At 34.7% G+C, this 17,999-nt stretch overlaps 2 protein-coding genes across 4 annotated transcripts; one reads left to right on the top strand and one right to left on the bottom strand.

The window, feature by feature from the left end:
* Nucleotides 1-5,365: 5,365 nt before the first annotated feature.
* On the top strand, nucleotides 5,366-14,014 carry LOC131652485 (protein SPA1-RELATED 2-like). 3 transcript variants are annotated; one of them, XR_009298723.1, is made up of 9 exons: nucleotides 5,366-5,522; nucleotides 5,805-7,319; nucleotides 7,844-8,001; nucleotides 9,159-9,996; nucleotides 10,509-10,655; nucleotides 11,376-11,693; nucleotides 12,288-12,347; nucleotides 13,045-13,897; nucleotides 13,955-14,014. XR_009298723.1 is itself a non-coding variant. In XM_058922343.1 (8 exons), exons 2-8 carry the CDS (start codon nucleotides 5,877-5,879, stop codon nucleotides 13,234-13,236), a joined length of 3,156 nt encoding a protein of 1,051 aa, XP_058778326.1. In that variant the 5' UTR covers nucleotides 5,366-5,522; nucleotides 5,805-5,876; the 3' UTR covers nucleotides 13,237-14,014. The 3 variants fall into 3 exon arrangements, 2 of the variants coding, with proteins under 2 accessions (XP_058778326.1, XP_058778327.1); XM_058922343.1 differs by having other exon boundaries at nucleotides 13,045-14,014; XM_058922344.1 differs by having other exon boundaries at nucleotides 5,384-5,580; nucleotides 13,045-14,014.
* Nucleotides 14,015-14,138: 124 nt separating this feature from the next.
* On the bottom strand, nucleotides 14,139-17,720 carry LOC131652487 (uncharacterized). Its single transcript, XM_058922345.1, has 3 exons — nucleotides 17,404-17,720; nucleotides 15,251-17,326; nucleotides 14,139-15,155 (listed from the first exon to the last, which is right to left on the bottom strand). The coding sequence occupies exons 2-3, from the start codon at nucleotides 17,286-17,288 to the stop codon at nucleotides 14,467-14,469; spliced, it is 2,727 nt and encodes a 908-aa protein (XP_058778328.1). The 5' UTR covers nucleotides 17,289-17,326; nucleotides 17,404-17,720; the 3' UTR covers nucleotides 14,139-14,466.
* Between the last annotated feature and the right edge of the window lie 279 nt (nucleotides 17,721-17,999).

The raw sequence follows: 17,999 nt of genomic DNA, 5'->3' as shown, positions 1-17,999 counted from the left end.
TAGCATGAATATGCTCTCCCCCTATTTTGATAATCATATCGTCGACGTATACCTCTAGATTTCATCATATCTGATGGGCGAAAACCGCGTCCAGGAGCTATTGGTATGTGGCGCCAGCATTCTTGAGGCTGAAGGGCATGACATTGTAGTAGTAATTGTCATGGTTTGACATAAAGGCAGTTTTTTGTGCATCTAGAGGATCCATCCAAATCTTATTGTATCCCAAGTTGGCTCCATGAATCTTAATGTACGATAGTTTGAGGACCCGTCAATTAGGCTCTCAATGTATGACAGCTAATAAGGATCCTTGGGTAGACAATGTTCAGGTCCGTAAGGTCTACACACATACATCACTTATTATTGGCCTTTTATACCATGACTACATTGGTCAGCCAGGTGGGGTGTTTTGTTTTAGTGATGAATACATCATTGGATAGCTTTTACACCTCTTCATCAATAGTGACCTTCTTTTCCTCGCCTACCTTCTGTTTTTTCTACGCAACTGGTTTTGCGGAGGGATAGATGGCGAGACGATGGCTTATGACTTTGGTGTTTATACTTGGCATGTCTGACGGGTTCTAGGAGAACAGACCAACGTTATTTGTGAGTCAGTCGACGAGTTCCCTCTCCCCTATAAACAAGGAAGTACCTATCTTCGTAACTTGATAGGCATGAGGGCCTATATGAACTTCCCTCAAATCTTCCATGGGCGTGAGTCGTTCCTCCTCCGCTCCCAATATGGAGTCCTAGCTCTCGAAGTCAATAGAATATTTGTATGACTTAGAGTCTGTCATTTCTCCTCTTGAGGAAAAATGTATTTATAGAGGCCTTATAGGGCCTAGGGATCCCTCGAAAAAGGCAAGCATCCAATTAGTCAATTAGTGGACACTTGAATCTCTATTTCTAAAGGAGATGTGAGTCAATAATGACCCTGACTTTATCTTCATCCAAGACACGTCTTATCCCACATTTTTCTTGCATGAGCGAGAAAGACTTAAAGGCGAGGCGATACCTCTCATCAGGCGACCTTATATCATCGCCTTCTCTTAGAGCGGTCTCAGGGCATCGCCCTAGGTAAGGCCTTTTGCAAATATAAAAATATACTTTTCATTTTCAGACATCTTATATTCTTCTCAAATTTTCCAATTGGTAACTTTTCTTCATAATTGATGTAGGTTTTGGCTCAAGAAAGAAAATAGCTTATGCTCTTTGGCTCCTCCAATTCTAGATTTTCTCTAAACTTACAATCTAACCTAAAACCTTTCTAAAAAGATATAACACTTTAGTTTTTCATTAGCTCATTTGACTTCATATACTCTCTTAGTAATCTGTTAATGTATTCTTAGAGTGTCTCTTTCTTCCTTTAAAGAATGTCGTTGATAGCGACCACTCTATTTGGATGGTATATTTAGGTTATGGATAGTTGCTTTCGAGCCGACCATCAAAGGGGACAATGGAAAGTTTGGTTATGAAACAGTTGTAGTTGTCATAATTGTAAAAGGAGATAATTTCGGGGGAGAAATAATGTAAACTTAAGGAAACACAATGAAGAATTTGGGAGAATCAAAAGATGATTCCCATAGACAACACCACTATTGCGTAATGGAATAAAAAATACAACACGTTGAACACGTTGATGATGTCCACCGTAGAAAGGCTTTTGGTGCAATGTTTATGATTCTAGAATGAACATAAGGGGGACCTGCAGAAAAATTAGAATTCCAATACTCAAGTTAGTATTTGAAATAGGTTGAACTGTTGCAAATATGAGTGAAAAGAATAAATGGGCGTGACACAAGGCCACACTTATATAGAGGAAATCATTATGACAATTCTTGAATATCTGATGTGGAGTGCGAGCGACCGTTAGATATGGATTAAAGATCAAGACGAGGAGGAAGGTCGTGCTTCAATGTAGTGTTCGTGAGTGAAGGTCCATTCGTACATCAAAGAATGAAATACTATTAATGGATCGAGCTTATGACCAGGGTCAGTCTTAATGGATCTTTAGCCAACTAAAACATTAATTTTTTCAACAAATTATCATTAATGTTTGACAACCCAACGATATTGTTGCTTCTAAAAACAATAGTGAATGAGTGTTATGTGAGAATAAACAAAGATAAAAAATATTAATCATCGTTGTTACACTTTAGCGGTTTGAATATGAACAATATTTTATATGGAATGTAATATTCGAATTCAGTTCACCACATTTTCCTTATGTACAATTACTTAAGTATGTATTATTGGAGTTGTTTTTTTTTTTTTTATAAGCAATGAAGTTACAAAAAAGAGCACAAGGGGTATTCACCCGGAAATACAACGATTTAGAGTTTAAGGAAAACTAACGGCCAATGGTTCCATAGTACAAAATTACAATTATAATGCCCACCTGTACCGATAATATTCCATAACCACGATAGCAGCTTTATCCTATGAACCACCTCTAAAACTTGAAAGTCCAGAGAATTGAAAGTTATGTCGTTTCCTCATGCTCCATAAAGTCCAACTTGTTGCTAACTAAATTAACATGGAAGTTGTTAAATGAGTCAATCAGCTTCACCCCAATGGACTAGTATATATAAATGGGTTGGATTGGGACACTCTGGTTGCTAAATGAATTGTTAAAATTTAGTCTGACTCAATTATTGATGAGTTGTGCGATCCGATGGACCGGTTTGTCTCATATTTCAACATTATTATTTTATTTAAAAAAGTAAATGCAATGTACAATAAAACTTGATAATACATAAATTTCTATTCACCAAATAAATCATAATATGTTTTTTTTCAATAAAAACATGTGTAATATCTAAATATCTAAATATCTTACATGATAAAAATAATTATGAGTCCAACAATTCAAAATTAATATCAATATAAATTATAAATTAGACAATTTTTTGAAATTGGATTTTAATATATCTATAAATTCATTATTATTATTATAAAAAAAAACTCTTATCTTAATATGGTTCGTTGCTTAGTTTTCAACAATCTCAATATTTAACACTTTTATAAGCAACACCAAAAAAAATTAATATCTATGGATAATTTTTTATTTGAGTGAAGGTCTATTTAGTCATTCATAAAAACTGCAGAGGTCATATTATTCCCTGAGAGAAAAAAATCTCTATTAAATTTCTTACAAAATTTAACCGAGTCATATTACTCCCTCTACAAATATTTTTTTAAACCGTTTTTTTTTCTTATTTTTGAACCGTGACTGAACTGTCAGTGAAGACTCATTTTAGTCCCTCACAAAAAAGAGAGTCCAAATTAGTCCTTAAGAAAAAAAAGTCCCTATTTAATTTCTTACAAAATTTAAATGAGTCATGTTATTCCCTCTTTTAATATTTTTTTTCGAACAATTATTTTCTATTTTTAAACCGTGACTGGAGTCCTATTTTACGACTGTCAATTTGAACTTATTTGTGAAAGGGTTGTAGATAAATCATCGCAATACCACAATGTTCTTTTTTTGTTGGGTTTATTATCAGGCTTATGGGTGGGTGACTTCAATTTTTCTTGTTTGTATTCTTATGTATTAGGTATTGTTATTGTTTCTGTGGTTAATGGAAGATTTAGTTCTGCAGCTGGAGTGATTTAGGCTAATTTCTTACTTTTGTAAATAATACTTGTGGCAAATAATACACATGATATGTTGGAAAAAATCGACTCGAAAATAGTTCGGAACTCGATTCGAAAATTAAATCGTTGAACTAGGTTCATGAACCAAATGAGCTGAGTATGAGCTAAAAATTAAGTTCGTTAACTAAATGAGCTGAACTTGAACTATACATAGTTCGACTCGTTAGATTCATGAGTCAACTCGATTATATACGAGATAGATTATATTGTCTTTAAGAGTAGGTTTTAAGATTTGCTCTAAATCTTAGTATCATATTTTATTTTAATCTAATAGTTATAATTAATAATTTATATTCTCAAGTGAGAAAAATATTTCTACAAATGATTATACAAATAAAATTAGCATCGTATAAATTCCCTTCTTATGACTTTTATTTTATTTCTATATTTTTATTTAAAAAGTATTAATTTAAAATGTCAAATATATGTATATATATATATATATATATATATATATATATATATATATATATATATATATATATATATATATATATATATATATATATATATATATATATATATATATATATATAAAATAGACTTTAAAAAATTACTTTTAAGTTTGTAAAATAAGCGAGTTGAACCAAATAAGAGTAATCTAACAGTTGAATCGAGATCTTTGTGAACTTCTAACAAGTCGAGTTTGAGCTGAAAAAAGTTCGTGATAAACTCGAACTCAAACTCAGCCAATTCTTAACGAGTCGAGTTTGAGATGAAAAATAAGTTCGTCTTAAACTCAAACTCGGTCATTTCTTAACGAGTCAAACTGAGTGGAGGCGAGTTCGACTCGACTCGACTCATTTCCAGCCCTAGGCCCAGCCTACATAGGCCTAGGCCAGCCCAAACTTTTTATTTAAATAGAAAATGCCTAGATTTTTTTATAAGTCTATTTAGCTAAAAAAAGAATAGGCCACGAGCCATATAAAAACCTTTTAAGTCTATGAGACCGACCTATTTAAATAAATATGAATAATTTTATTATTATTATATTGTATTTTGTACTTTGAGTTAAAATATAAAAATAAATTTTAGTTACCTCAATGACATAAGTTGCTTCCAAAAGTTCTCAACAAATAATATCACAAAATTTATACTACTAGGTGAATTCAAATAAACCAATGGACATAAACATTTAATCTCACCGATATTTTAATTTGTTATTCTATATAAAGTTGAGTTGAATGACTTATTTACAAAAGTTCAAATGAAATACGCTTTTAAGTAGGTTAATAGGCCAATCAGACCTTCAAAAAGGCCCGACTCAGGCAAAAAAAAAAATAAACATATGATATGGTAGGCTACAAGTTAAACTTAAACTTTGAATTTTTTAGCAGATCAAACTCAAATTTGACAAAGTTCAGCCTATTTCACCTCTATTTTTTTAGTTTCTTTGAGTCAAATTATATGTCTCCTTAGTTTTTATGATTTCTCATAATTTTATCTATTTTATGATGATTAAAAAGTATTGTTTTTATGTACAGAAGCTAGCAATTGGGAAAATTAATCCCTGCAGAAATTAATCCGCTGCAGTCCTAAGATCCACCACTCATCAAGTGTCCTCCTCACAATCATTTTCCATCTCATATATAATTCCAAAACAATATTTGAAGATATTTTATTTTTCTTAATAAATAAACAACACTTAATAAGGAGGCGAGGCCGGGTCGGGTCAAACCCAATAACAAAACCGGTCCCTCACACCGTTTATCTTTAAATCAAATCTTCATGATTTTATTGCTTTACCAATACTTGTTTCTGGTTCGCTATTCTCATTCATTCATATGTGGTGAGACTTGATAGCGCGTGTTCTTCCTTCCACACCGACTTATTTCACTTCCACAAAATCACCAAATAATCGCGTTCACGTAAGCGCTTTTCCATCTCATAATCTCTTCTCTTCCTCAACACCTCTTTGCTTATCAGGTTTTGCGATTACTACTTTTTTAATCATTAGTTTCCATTTTTCAACTTATCTTCACCGAAATGTTTAATTATTTTACTTGAATTCACGTTTTTCACTTTCCAAATCTGCAAATATTATATTATAGCTTATAAGTTGAATTTGTTTCTTCATGTTCTTACTGTGATTGTAATGCTTAATGCTAACTAACTTGTTTTCCAAATTTATTTGATTGATTCATGAACAGTTTTAGTTTATGTATTGATTGCAAAATATGGAGCTTACGTGATTGACGAAGTTATTGATTTTAAACTAAGTTATGGATGAAGAATTGGTTAATGAGAGACTTCAATTAGAAGTTTCTGAGGATTCACAGCGACAGATTAAAGAGGATTCACCGATAACGGATAGCCGAAAACTTGTAAAATCACAACAACCACTGGAATATAATGTAGTTGAGGCTGTTAGTGAAGCGGCTACGTCGCAGCATGCTTATGCGACGGTTGAGGAATTAACGGTGAAAAGTTACAATGGTTCGAGTTTTGATATTGGTACATCGAATAGTCAAGTGCAAATGTATAATAATCAACAGAAACATTGGCAGAATCTTTATCAGATGACGAATAATTCTGGGAATGGAAATTCATTAAGTGATATTGGGTTGATGAATAGTGGCCAGGCTACATCTAGTGGTTGGGAAGATATTGGATCTACATCTTTTCCTGAGTTATTAGCTAGAAAATCGCATAGTGATGGTCAGAGTAATGTCATTGAACAATTGGGGGCTGGTGAGAGTAAAGAGGGGGTTGGTGATGTTCATCGAGGAATGCGGACGAAAGTATTATCCAAATCAGGGTTTGCTGAGTATTTTATTAAAAATTCATTGAAGAGTAAGGGTGTTGTACATAAAGGTCCGTCTTCGGATCGGTTCTATGTTCAGTCTAAAGAGAAAAATCAGGTAAAGGCTGGCAGTGGTGCAAATCAGAATTGGATTAAGACTAGCATTGGTGCAGATCAGAATCAGATGAAGACCAGCACTGGTATAGATCAGAAACAAATGAAGACTGGTATTGGTGCTCAGTCAAACTCTAATAAATCAGTGAAGTTTCATAGCGATGCTTCTGTGCCTAAGTCTAGCATGACTGAATGTGACGGTGTAACATTGAGAGAATGGTTAAAATCTGGCAAGCGCAGAGCAGGAAAAGTGGAAAGTTTTACTATATTTAGAAAGATAGTGGATTTGGTGGATGACTCTCACTCTCGAGGAATTGCATTGCATAACCTTTGTCCATCTTACTTTAAATTGTTACCTTCAAATCAGGTCATGTACATTGGTTTACCTACTCAGAATCAGATGGCAGACAGTGTTGTAAATCCTGTTGTTAACTTAGATAATTCTTTTATTAGGAAAAGGGTGTCTGAGCAAGTAACATCTTCCTCTATTGCTATGGAGTCCAAGAAACAAAAAATTGATGAGAGTGTGAGGGTTACTGGGAGTGACTTGTGTATTGAGACTGCTAGTCATCATAAAGTTCAAATTCCTACAGTTGGATCACAAGATTATCGAACCGAATATGAGAAAGATAACCAATTTTCTCTGTATAATTTTGGGAGAATGTCTAGCATCCCTTGTGTATCTAATACAGGTGAATTTTCATCCACATCTTTATGTGAAAGATGGGAAAATAAGTGGTACGCGAGTCCTGAGGGAGGTTGCACAACATCATCAAACATCTACTGCCTCGGTGTACTCCTTTTTGAGGTACCTAGACCATCATCATACATTTCTTCATTAATTAAATGCAGCTTTCTTGTGTTCTGTGATAATAGATATTCTCAACTCCTTCAAATGAGAAGTATTTTACATATGAACTTGTGTAGTACATTTGAAAACCCGCATCCCTATCTATCTATCTATCTATCTATGTTCTGAGGTCAACATGGCTTTCTAGTATTAATGTTGTTTGGAAACTTATAAAGTTGATTTCCCCCCCTATATTTAGTGTTAGCTTTCTGACATCCTCCCAATAAGACTCAAATTCAGATATGAAGTACAATTTTAGCTAAGTAGCTGCCTGGTTTCATGTTGAATAATAGACCCATACGGGTGTTTAGTGCACATTTTCTAGTCAATAAAGTCAATTATTGGTAGTAACTTAATATGCAATAAGGTTTGACAAACTTTTCAATGAATTAAACTATTTTATTTGTTTCCGTTGTCAATCATTATCACTGGAACAATAAACATCAAGTCAAAAGCTTATTTTTTTTCTTCAAATTTTTCAGTTACTTAGTCATTTTGACTCTGAAAAAGCACATATTGCAACAATGTCTGATCTTCATCATAGGATTCTCCCTCCAGCTTTCCTATCAGGAAATCCTAAGGAAGCTGGCTTTTGTCTTTGGCTGCTGCATCCTGAACCATCATCACGTCCAACAACAGGGTACTATTGAAATATTGTTTATCGTAGTTACCATGTGATTTATTTCAATTAAAATTATATGTAAACATTAGTCATTAGCATCTGGTATACAGATCTATCATTTGTTTCTTTGATAAAATTGTAAATATAGAACAATGTCTATTAAATATTTAAAGCATGGCACACCCATAAGGTGATGGCCATATGTATTGTCGAGAGACCCACGTTAGATAGAAATATGGCTTGAATAATGGTTATAAGCGGGGGATCCCCCTCCCCTTGCGACTTGGTACTGTAGGTTTGTTGTTACCGTAGGATTCAGTTAGGCTCAGCCCATATTTTAAGGTAGTATTAGAGCTTGTTCTAGATCCGTTGTGCTACCTAGGTAGCACTTGAGATATCTAGTCCTACGCACGGGCCATGGACAGGGGTTGGGGGTTGAGAGTTCCACATTGGATAGTGATATGGCCTGAATAGTGTTCATAAGTTAAATGGGGGGTTCACCTTACAAACTGGTATTGTGCAGTTGAGTTAGCCACATCCAAACTTTATGAATTATAATCACATGCATGACATTTGTCATCACCAGGTTCATCAATCATATCTCATGTGTGTCTTTGTTGTAAGGTTTTTATATAATGATATAATGATCCCCTTCTTCCTCTTTCCCATTTTACAACGTTGTGTGCTGCATTATTAACTAGCTATATGTAGGGATCACACTTGCAGGATGAAAGCTTAGAAGCACATTATAATCAAAGTAAAAATATAATTTTCATTTAACGAGACTATTTAAGTTTGTGTTTATGTAGATGCATGTATTATTTTTTCTTTTCATCATCATTATTCACTAAAAAGTGTACTTCTGGTAAGCTGCTATTATAGAGTTGAAATTTTTGCTCTCTTAAGATGTCTACTTCTTCCTTTGAAATTGCTAACTACTGAAATGAGCTTTATTAAATAATATGTATCCAATTACTATGTTGATTCTGCTGATTCTTTATTTGGATATTCCTCTCTACGGGTCTTTGAAATTTTTAGGTATATCTTTTATAAAGATGCTGTTAATTTTTATAATTTGGAACACAATCGTTGTACCTTATGGATATTATTTGCTAAAGCTTTAATAACTTATGTTGATATGATTTCCTAAAGTTAAAACTTTTGTCGCATAACAGGGAAATCCTACAATCCGAAGTGATTAATGGATTACAGGAGCTGTGTAGTGAGGAATTGTCATCATGTATAGACAAAGAAGATGCTGAATCAGAATTATTATTGCATTTTCTCACCTCGTTGAAAGAGCAAAAGCAGAGTGATGCCTCCAAATTGGTTGAACAATTAAAGTGCTTGGAATCAGATATAGAAGAGGCAGAGAGGAGGCATAGCTCAAGAAAATCCTTTGTTCCCTCTGGCCTGCAGAACGATTACTCTTGTCAGAAAGAGATTATGCCTCTTAGAAAGGAACTTTTGAGTGTAGAAATGCTGCCCACAGTATCTCCAATCTCTAATACAACTGAAATGAGATTAATGAGAAACATAGGGCATCTTGAAAGTGCTTACTTTTCCATGCGATCCAAGGTTCAGCTTTCTGAAACAGGTGCCACAGATCACCCAGAGAAAGATATACTAAGAACTCGCGAGAACTTGTGTGTGACACAAAAAGGCGAAGAAAAACATAAAAGTAAAGATGCCTTAGGAACCTTCTTTGATGGTTTGAGCAAATATGCACGTTACAACAAGCTTGAAGTGCGGGGTATGCTAAGAAATGCAGATTTTAACAATCCTGCAAATGTGATATGCTCTCTGAGCTTTGATCGGGATGAAGATTACTTTGCTTCTGCTGGGATATCTAAGAAAATAAAAATCTTTGACTTCAATACACTTTGCAATGATTCTGTCGATATCCATTATCCCGCAGTTGAGATGTCAAACAGATCAAAGCTCAGCTGTGTTTGCTGGAATAACTATATTAAGAATTATCTTGCCTCTACAGACTATGACGGTGTAGTGAAGGTATGTTTTGCAGACACGACTTGAATTATTGTTTTATCACCAAGAAAGACATTTTTTTGCAGTATTCCTTATTAATTTAGTATGCTGGGAATACTTTTGTTATATCATTTGATACAGTTCATTCATAGGCTATAATTTTTTTTTGGGGAGTGGCGGATGGTGTGTAAAAACATTTTGCCTGTGTGGATATTTTTAGTTACAAAATTCTCAACCATCATGTACTGGTAAAAAATGGGGACTTCTAAAATCTAGCATTTGTTTTTTGAAAACAAAAAAATAGATTAGCTGTCTAGGTGGAAACTCCTGTTATTTTTCATCTAAGACGTTCTCAAATAATGTCATTTTATTTTGTGACTTTGTGCTAGTGTACTAATATCATACATGGAAAATTGGAAATGATTTATATGAGGTGTGGGGGTATTATGAAAGAATATAACTATTTATTGATAATTAATTGGCATGCTCTGATTACCAGCATTATTCATGGCATGCATTATGCAATGCATTTTCAGTTATGGGATGCTAGTACAGGTCAAGAATTTTCTCAGTACAGTGAACATGAAAAGAGGGCTTGGTCTGTTGACTTCTCTCCAGTATGCCCTACAAAATTTGCCAGTGGAAGTGATGATTGTACTGTCAAGCTGTGGAGCATCAGTGAGGTAAACCCTCTCCCATGCAGTAATGCGCACGAGCCCGCACACACACACACACACACCGGCCATATGCATGTAAGTATGCAGTGTGCTGATTTTTCCTGACAGAAAATCAATAACCAACAAAAAACCAGAGTTGCAATGTAATTATATGTTGTTTCTTTCGGAGTTTTTCCTCTTTTTTTATTGATTTGCCCGACAGAAAATCAATAACCAACAAAAAACCAGGGTTGCAATGTAATTGTATGTTTTATCCGGAGTTTTCTCTCTCTTAGTATTTATGACCTCAAACCAATGCTACAAAGGTGCATTACTGTGGCTAGCCAAAAAAGTTGCCATGTAGCATTGCTATCAAAGCTGAATTATTGTGGCTAGCCAAAAAAGTCGCCATATAAGCTTGACCATGCGGCCTATGGCGGTGGGCTGAAAATCTGACATGCCCTAACGCCATGTTAGACAGGAATTTGACAACACAACATGAATTTCGAAAGTTTTGATAAACACTGTTTATATGCATCAAAAACAAAATTTCAGAGTTTCTTCCTGCAAATTAAGAATCCTTGATCATCAAACAAGTCATCTTTTTTCACATCAGAAATATAATGAATCTACGAAAAATTTAATTTTTGTTTTTCCATCCGCAGAGTGACAGATCTTTAATGACCATGCACTATAGTTTCTTAGCTATAACTATTCAAGAGCTAATATAGTGCAATTTTTTCACAGAGAAACTGTTTAGGAACAATCCGGAATGTTGCTAATGTCTGCTGTGTTCAATTTTCTGCTCATTCCTCTCATTTGCTAGCCTTTGGATCTGCGAATTACTCAACTTACTGTTACGATCTTCGTAATCTTAGAAGTCCCTGGTGTGTATTGGTAGGTCACCGTAAAGCTGTAAGCTATGTCAAATTCTTAGACTCTGAAACACTTGTTTCTGCCTCTACCGATAATTCATTAAAGATCTGGGATCTCAATAAAACCTCTTCGGTTGGTGCATCTACAAGTGCTCGCAGCCTAACACTGTCTGGACATACTAATGAGAAGGTATGGTTTTAAATTTTATAAACTGAGTGGATTTATGTTTGTGGAATCTGTAAGGTTTGTTTGTCTCAGCCTTTTAAACCTTCTTTAGAGAAATTTTCTTGTTTGGGTGTTAAATGGGGTTTCAGATGGTTCTTTATCCGAATGACTAGTCAAATTTATGAAAGGTGTATGCCTTCGGCCAAAATAAATTGTTCACATCTGTCATGAAGACATGACCAACTACGATGGTTTAGTTCGGAATTGGATTAGATTTTAGGAGCTTTTTAATTGAAATAAATAAGTATTCAGTTTCTAGGTTATAGATGTTTATGGAGAAGATAAATGGGATAAAACTTTAAAAATAATTGAGGTGCAGAAGTTGAAATCAAGATATGAGACTATGAGAGAAGCTATTACTTAGAAGTTAGAATGCTCGTGCCCATTTTCAGCCTTTCCTATTTTACGAGTACTTGTGGAAAAGTTTATTCAATTTAGCTCTATATCTGCTTCAGAAATTTAACCTGTGCTTTCTTGCGTGGCATTATTCTGACCAATGTTTGCTTATGGTTTTACTCAAATGGGTCCACTGAAATCTTCCACCTCTTACTCTGACAGAATTTTGTGGGTTTGTCGGTTGCTGATGGATACATTGCCTGTGGTTCAGAATCAAATGAGGTATATATTAGTTTCCAGCAATGTTTATCTGTTTGGTTTTACTAATTAAAAGGGTTTAGAACATTTTCTTTTAATTAATATTTTCAGTAAATTGCACTAGTGTAAAGCTGTAAGCTTTAACTATTCATAAACTCTGATACATGAGCTTACAACTATTATCATACACCAACTTTGTGATGATATCTTTGACTTTCAGGGGTGTTTGTTTCAAGTTTAAGAATTAAATTCCTAGGAATAATTTTTAGAAAATGGTTATACTCATGTTTGTTAAGGGTTTGAAGAAAATTTATTCCTAGGCATAAAGGTTCCAAGGAATAAAATAACTTCCAATAACTTCCAATAACTTCTATAATTCCAATGATTTTATTCCCATGTAAGAAGGTGGGAATGTTCATTCCTATGAAATTTCACATGATTTTTTTTATTAAAAAGTATAACTACTAATTTTCCTGGGAATATCAAATAATATGCCAAACACATTTTCTTAAAAATACCCTGGAATCAAACTTCCTTATTTTTATTCCGGGTAACTTATTCCTGAGAATCTCTTTCGAATCCTTAAACCAAACGCACCCTCAATCTTCCACTTGTAATATTGAAAGCTTGTTTAGAGAGATAGCCAAGATGAAAAAGCAAGTAAGCCTTAGTTATGTGCAGAAGTCATATTCATTAGCATCACATCAATATTTTCTTGCAGGTTTACACCTACTATAAAACGCTTCCCATGCCAATTACTTCACACAAGTTTGGATCTATTGATCCCATTTCTGGTAAAGAGACTGATGATGACCAAGGTCAGTTTGTTTCAAGTGTGTGCTGGAGAGGGAAGTCAAACACGCTTCTTGCGGCCAATTCAAGTGGATGTATAAAAGTGTTACAGATGGTTTAAGGAAAGTTTTCCCCCGACGATGGCTCTCATACATTTTTGCCCTGGCTACTCGAGCCAATACCGTCAACTTGCTGAGGATGGTAAGAAACTCTTTTGACATCTCAAGCTCTGGTTTAAAATTTGATGCACAAGGGTTCAATTTCTGCAATACTTGGATTCAGAAGTAGATTTGCAATCTAAATCCAGACGATCTGGAAGTCGGATGCATCCCAATGAGCACAAGCAAGCTCAAACTCTAAGCCAGAATTTCAAATTGTCATTATGTCATATTTAACAAAAGCTTGTTATGCATAATTTTTCCTGGAATCAAATATGGAAGCAGATCAAATATGGAAAAGATTGAGATTTCGTAATTAGAACGGCACATGCTAAGTTGCTTCTAAGCTCAAGTGTCTCTGCAAAGTGCTTGTCTGAGCCTATGTAAATTGCATCGTGGTCCCTTTCATTTTTTAAACTGATAAAGCACTAGCAATTGCAGTTTTGTAGGAGGAAGAAATGATTGTTTATCAAATTATCTATATATAAAACAGCTTCACCTCCATAAAAGGAAAGCATGTAGTTTCAATTGTAATACCTCCCTCTTTTTCTCTCTCTTAGGGCGCATTCTGCTCTCAATGTATGTATATATAAATGTAACATACCTTGATTATATCCATTTTAGGTTGCTATTTGAATGCATGTAAATGAATGTAACATACCTTGATTATATCCATTTTAGGTTGCTATTTGAATGCATGTAAATGAAGCACAATTTTTCGCATAAACAATGTATTATGTAGATTTAATTCCCTGTTAACATTTTACATTATTGTTTGAACTTTGAACTAAGAATCATAATAGAATGAAACATAATTAAATATGAGAAAGAGTAACAGAAGAAGTTAAAGGTCAGAGGAAGGAAGTTAGGGAGGTAACCTCCAATTATTAAAAAAAATCCACCCAAAATTCAGTTGCAAATAAACCAGTTCTAAAACACAGAAAATATCCAAAAAAAATTAAAGAATAATACAGCCATTGACAAAACTAGCACTTCTAAGTAACCCTCCCATACAACCTTCCCATAAAAGCTACATTTTCTGTTTCTCACACCTTAAACGAAATATATGCCCCATAAAAGAGAAAATCTGTTTGATTCACAATGATCTAATCCTCTAAGGACTAATAACTGCTAAAGAACATAAAGCAAAAACCAAACCAATCTTTTACAAGTGCTGAAAGACGTAAAAGTCCTTAATCTGAGACATGACCGCATGATGTTCTTACGTACGGGCTCAAAGGGCTCATTGTAAATGGTGACAAGCTTCCTCTTTTCGTATTAAAACTGTTCTCTGAATCAGAGAGATTGCCGCATGCTGTTTTTCTTATTATATATGGACTCAAAGGACTCATTCCGAATGGTGACGATCTACCTCGTATCTTCAAACCACTGTCCATATCTGAAAAATGAGCACATTTTTTGCTTGTACACGTCCTTAAAGGACTCATCGAAGGACTCATTGGAGGTGTTGAGATGAACCCTTTTTGCATCCTTACATGCATGTTATTAGTACTATTAATTCTTCTCATTCTTGTTGGACTCAGAGAAGGATTCAAAGGAAGAGGTGCTTTTTTTGTCTTTAAACTGGTACATGTTAATTGATCTCTTGTTTTCAGCTTTAAACTAGAAGACTTGGAATCTGAGACATTGCCTCCTTCATTTCTTTTTCTTCTAACTGAGCTTGTAGTTGACGGTAATGGTGATTGATTCCCTTTGACGATATTGGAATTACGCTCAGATTCTGATGAGAAAGTGCTAGGTCTCCTTCTACCCGGGCTTAAAGGACTTGATGCAAATGATGATTGATTCACCTTATTTGTCTTTGTAGCGCGACCAGCCAATAATGGCGGTAATGATCTTGATACTTGTAGTTTTGAATTTCCTGTTTCAACCAATTCAATACATATTTAGTTTATGACATAAATGTTCACACAGAAAGGCATATGAGAAAATTTGAGATGATGAAATTAAACTCGCCTTGGTCTTTCTTTGCCTTCATTTGTACTGGTAGCTTTATTGTAACACTCTTCTTTGATGGGGGGTTATCAGAAAATATCGATCGTGTTTCACCAGATACCGATTTCGGGTTGGTTACTTGATCTTCCATTATGGATGCACTAATATCTCCATAAACTTTGCTTTGATCATCATTTACTTCATCTTTTGTTGGTTCACACTCACAACACTTATCTTTAATAGTAATGTTATTATTCTGACTCTGACTATTGATCTTCCCTTTCTCAACCACTTTATAGGCAAACATTTCATATGGTATTTGTGCAACACGACACATATCACATGCCGTCTCCAATGGAAAAGTCTTGAGGAAAGTTCCTTCAATGTCGCAACAATCCACAGGTGGGTTCTGAAGTTCGAGCTGGTTTTGTTCAGGATTGATCATAACATACTCAGTGTTCGTTGACAGAAACTTCTTCGTGTAGCGCAGAATCCTACAAATAGACGAGAAACTAGGACGCTGAGACGGATCGGTTTGCCAACATTTTTTAATCAAACTCACAAGATATTTCGGAGAACGGTGTGGAAACAAAGGTCTCTCTCCTGCTTTGATATTCTGATTGGTTCTATCTCCTTGAAGATGGTTATCATCAAAAGGAACTTTTCCTGTCAACAACTCAAAACATATCATCCCGAAACTGTACGCATCAGCTTTTTCCGAATACTTACAAGTGGAAGCATTTTTCGTTTGTTCTAGCTCAGTCAAAACCTCAGGTGCATACCAAATTAAAGGGTTAATCTCTTCACTAATCGGATTATGCGTCGGCGAAGTTCTAGCAGCATTGCTGTCACCATTTATCACAGATGACAAACCAAATCCTACAACTTTGGCCTGAAAATAACCTTCTTGTGAGTTTCTAGCCCTTAGTAGGATACTATTAGGATTGAGGTTTCCATGATAAATCTTTTTGGAGTGAAGATATTCTATGCCTCTTGCCATTTGAAGCATGAGATCAACCACAACAGGTATAGAGAACAAAATCTGTCTCCTAGGACCACAATTCTCCTTCATGTATGTCCACAAATCCTTGTTCATCAACTCCATCACAAGAGAAAACTCTTTCTTCTCTTCATCATAAAAACCACATAGATAATGCAATATGTTTGGGTGAGAAAGCGATATCAAATTCGAAATCTCGTTTTGGTAAGCTTCTTTCTCGCCAACAAAATACCTCAGAGCAAAACTTTGTCCTAACCATTGAATTTCCTTATATTCTTTTCCTCTTCCTAATCTTCTCCTCACTTGGTAATCCTTGGCTCCTAACAAAATCCCAATTGGCCATAATTGATTATTGTTATTATTATTATTGTTGTTACAATTATTTGTTTTTTCGGAACCATTCATTAGTTTCTTCAACAACATATCTGCGAGATTTTGTTCATTCTTCGAACAATTGAATTTGGAAGAACATTTTTTGTCCTTGATTGATTCTATGAGCCTCCATCTATCTTCTCTCCAAGCAGTCTCCAATTGTTTGCAAATCTCTTTCGGAACCAAATACTGTTTCCCGAATCTCCACTGAAAAAGCTTTGGATCATTCCATTCCACATCATATTTCCTAGCAAGCATAAGTTTCTTCTTCGAATTCTCATCCTGATCCAAACCCGACATCTCACCAGCATTCTCAATCGCTTCGATCACCGCAGGAAAATAACAAAGCAAATTATGAATATGAAACTCGACGCAGTCGCTGTTCTGAGAAAGCGTGAGTGCTTTCCCCCACCAATCTTTCGACTCCAAACAATACTTAATATATATCTCGCCCTCTTTGAAAACCCTGCAAAGCTCTCTAAGAGGAAACTCAAGAGGCTTCCATTTGGTAGACCTTTCTTCAAGCTTAAGATTCTGCCTTATCTCGTCCGCGATCGTGTCAAACGCTAGAGTGAATATGTCGTGAATCAAACAACATTGTCGTTGATTGATCTGAATATCGTCGCGTAAAACCATAAGAGCTTTCAAACTCCCAAGAACCTCACCAATATGCCGGAGCTGCTCCATTCCGGCACTTACAAATTGTTCAAAATCAAAATAGAAACCTAAACAAAGAAAATCAAAATCAAAATCATATGAATGAACACAAAAAAACACATTATGAATTAATGAATAGTAGTACCTTACGAATGAAGGAACCGAAAAATGAAAGAATTGTGAAAGAAGAAGAATGTGAGAGGATTAAGGGTGGAGGAGGGGGAATGTTAAGATTGAGAAAATGTTGTTTGGATTGCAAGGTGGTATGATGAAGAATTTGAGGCTGTAAAAGTCAAAACGGAAATTATGAGACAGTTTGTTAAGGAATTAGAGAATATGTTATGTTACATCAATTAATGTTGGTGTAGGTAACAAGGATTGAATTGAATTACGAAACAGTTTCTGTAACAAAGTTGTTGTTTGGAGAAATGCAAATGGTGGTTGCATTTCTCCGAGGTTAGCGCGAGTTGGGTAATAACAATGTTTCATAATATTATCATAATATATAATACATAAAGTGTGTGCGATGAAAGTGGATGTTGTTGACTTATTTACAAAGGTTTTTTTAGAATTTTTGACATTTCGTTCAACGACAGCTTAGACAACTAAATATAATGGACTTTATTAATTTGATCATTTCTACTTTTAAAGGCCATTTTTATGAACATTTCTAGTAATTTTTCGAACTAAGATGTTCAAAAAAGGAAGATGGTCAACAATTATCGGTATTCTACGACTAAG

This window comes from Vicia villosa, linkage group LG2 (genome assembly GCF_029867415.1).
Source record: "Vicia villosa cultivar HV-30 ecotype Madison, WI linkage group LG2, Vvil1.0, whole genome shotgun sequence".
NCBI classification, from domain to species: domain Eukaryota; kingdom Viridiplantae; phylum Streptophyta; class Magnoliopsida; order Fabales; family Fabaceae; genus Vicia; species Vicia villosa.
Note: the sequence above shows the minus strand (reverse complement) of the source record. Positions and strands in the feature narration are given on the sequence as shown.

Bases quoted from the DNA above. Each gene is read 5' to 3' on its own strand.
- LOC131652485 (XM_058922343.1), top strand. From the start codon at position 5,877: ATGGATGAAGAATTGGTTAATGAGAGACTTCAATTAGAAGTTTCTGAG. The intron at 8,002-9,158 runs GTACTATTGAAA...GTCGCATAACAG, and splicing joins TCATCACGTCCAACAACAGG to GGAAATCCTACAATCCGAAG. The intron at 12,348-13,044 runs GTATATATTAGT...ATTTTCTTGCAG, and splicing joins GTGGTTCAGAATCAAATGAG to GTTTACACCTACTATAAAAC.
- LOC131652487 (XM_058922345.1), bottom strand. From the start codon at position 17,288: ATGGAGCAGCTCCGGCATATTGGTGAGGTTCTTGGGAGTTTGAAAGCT. The intron at 15,156-15,250 runs GCGAGTTTAATT...TGGTTGAAACAG, and splicing joins GAAGGCAAAGAAAGACCAAG to GAAATTCAAAACTACAAGTA.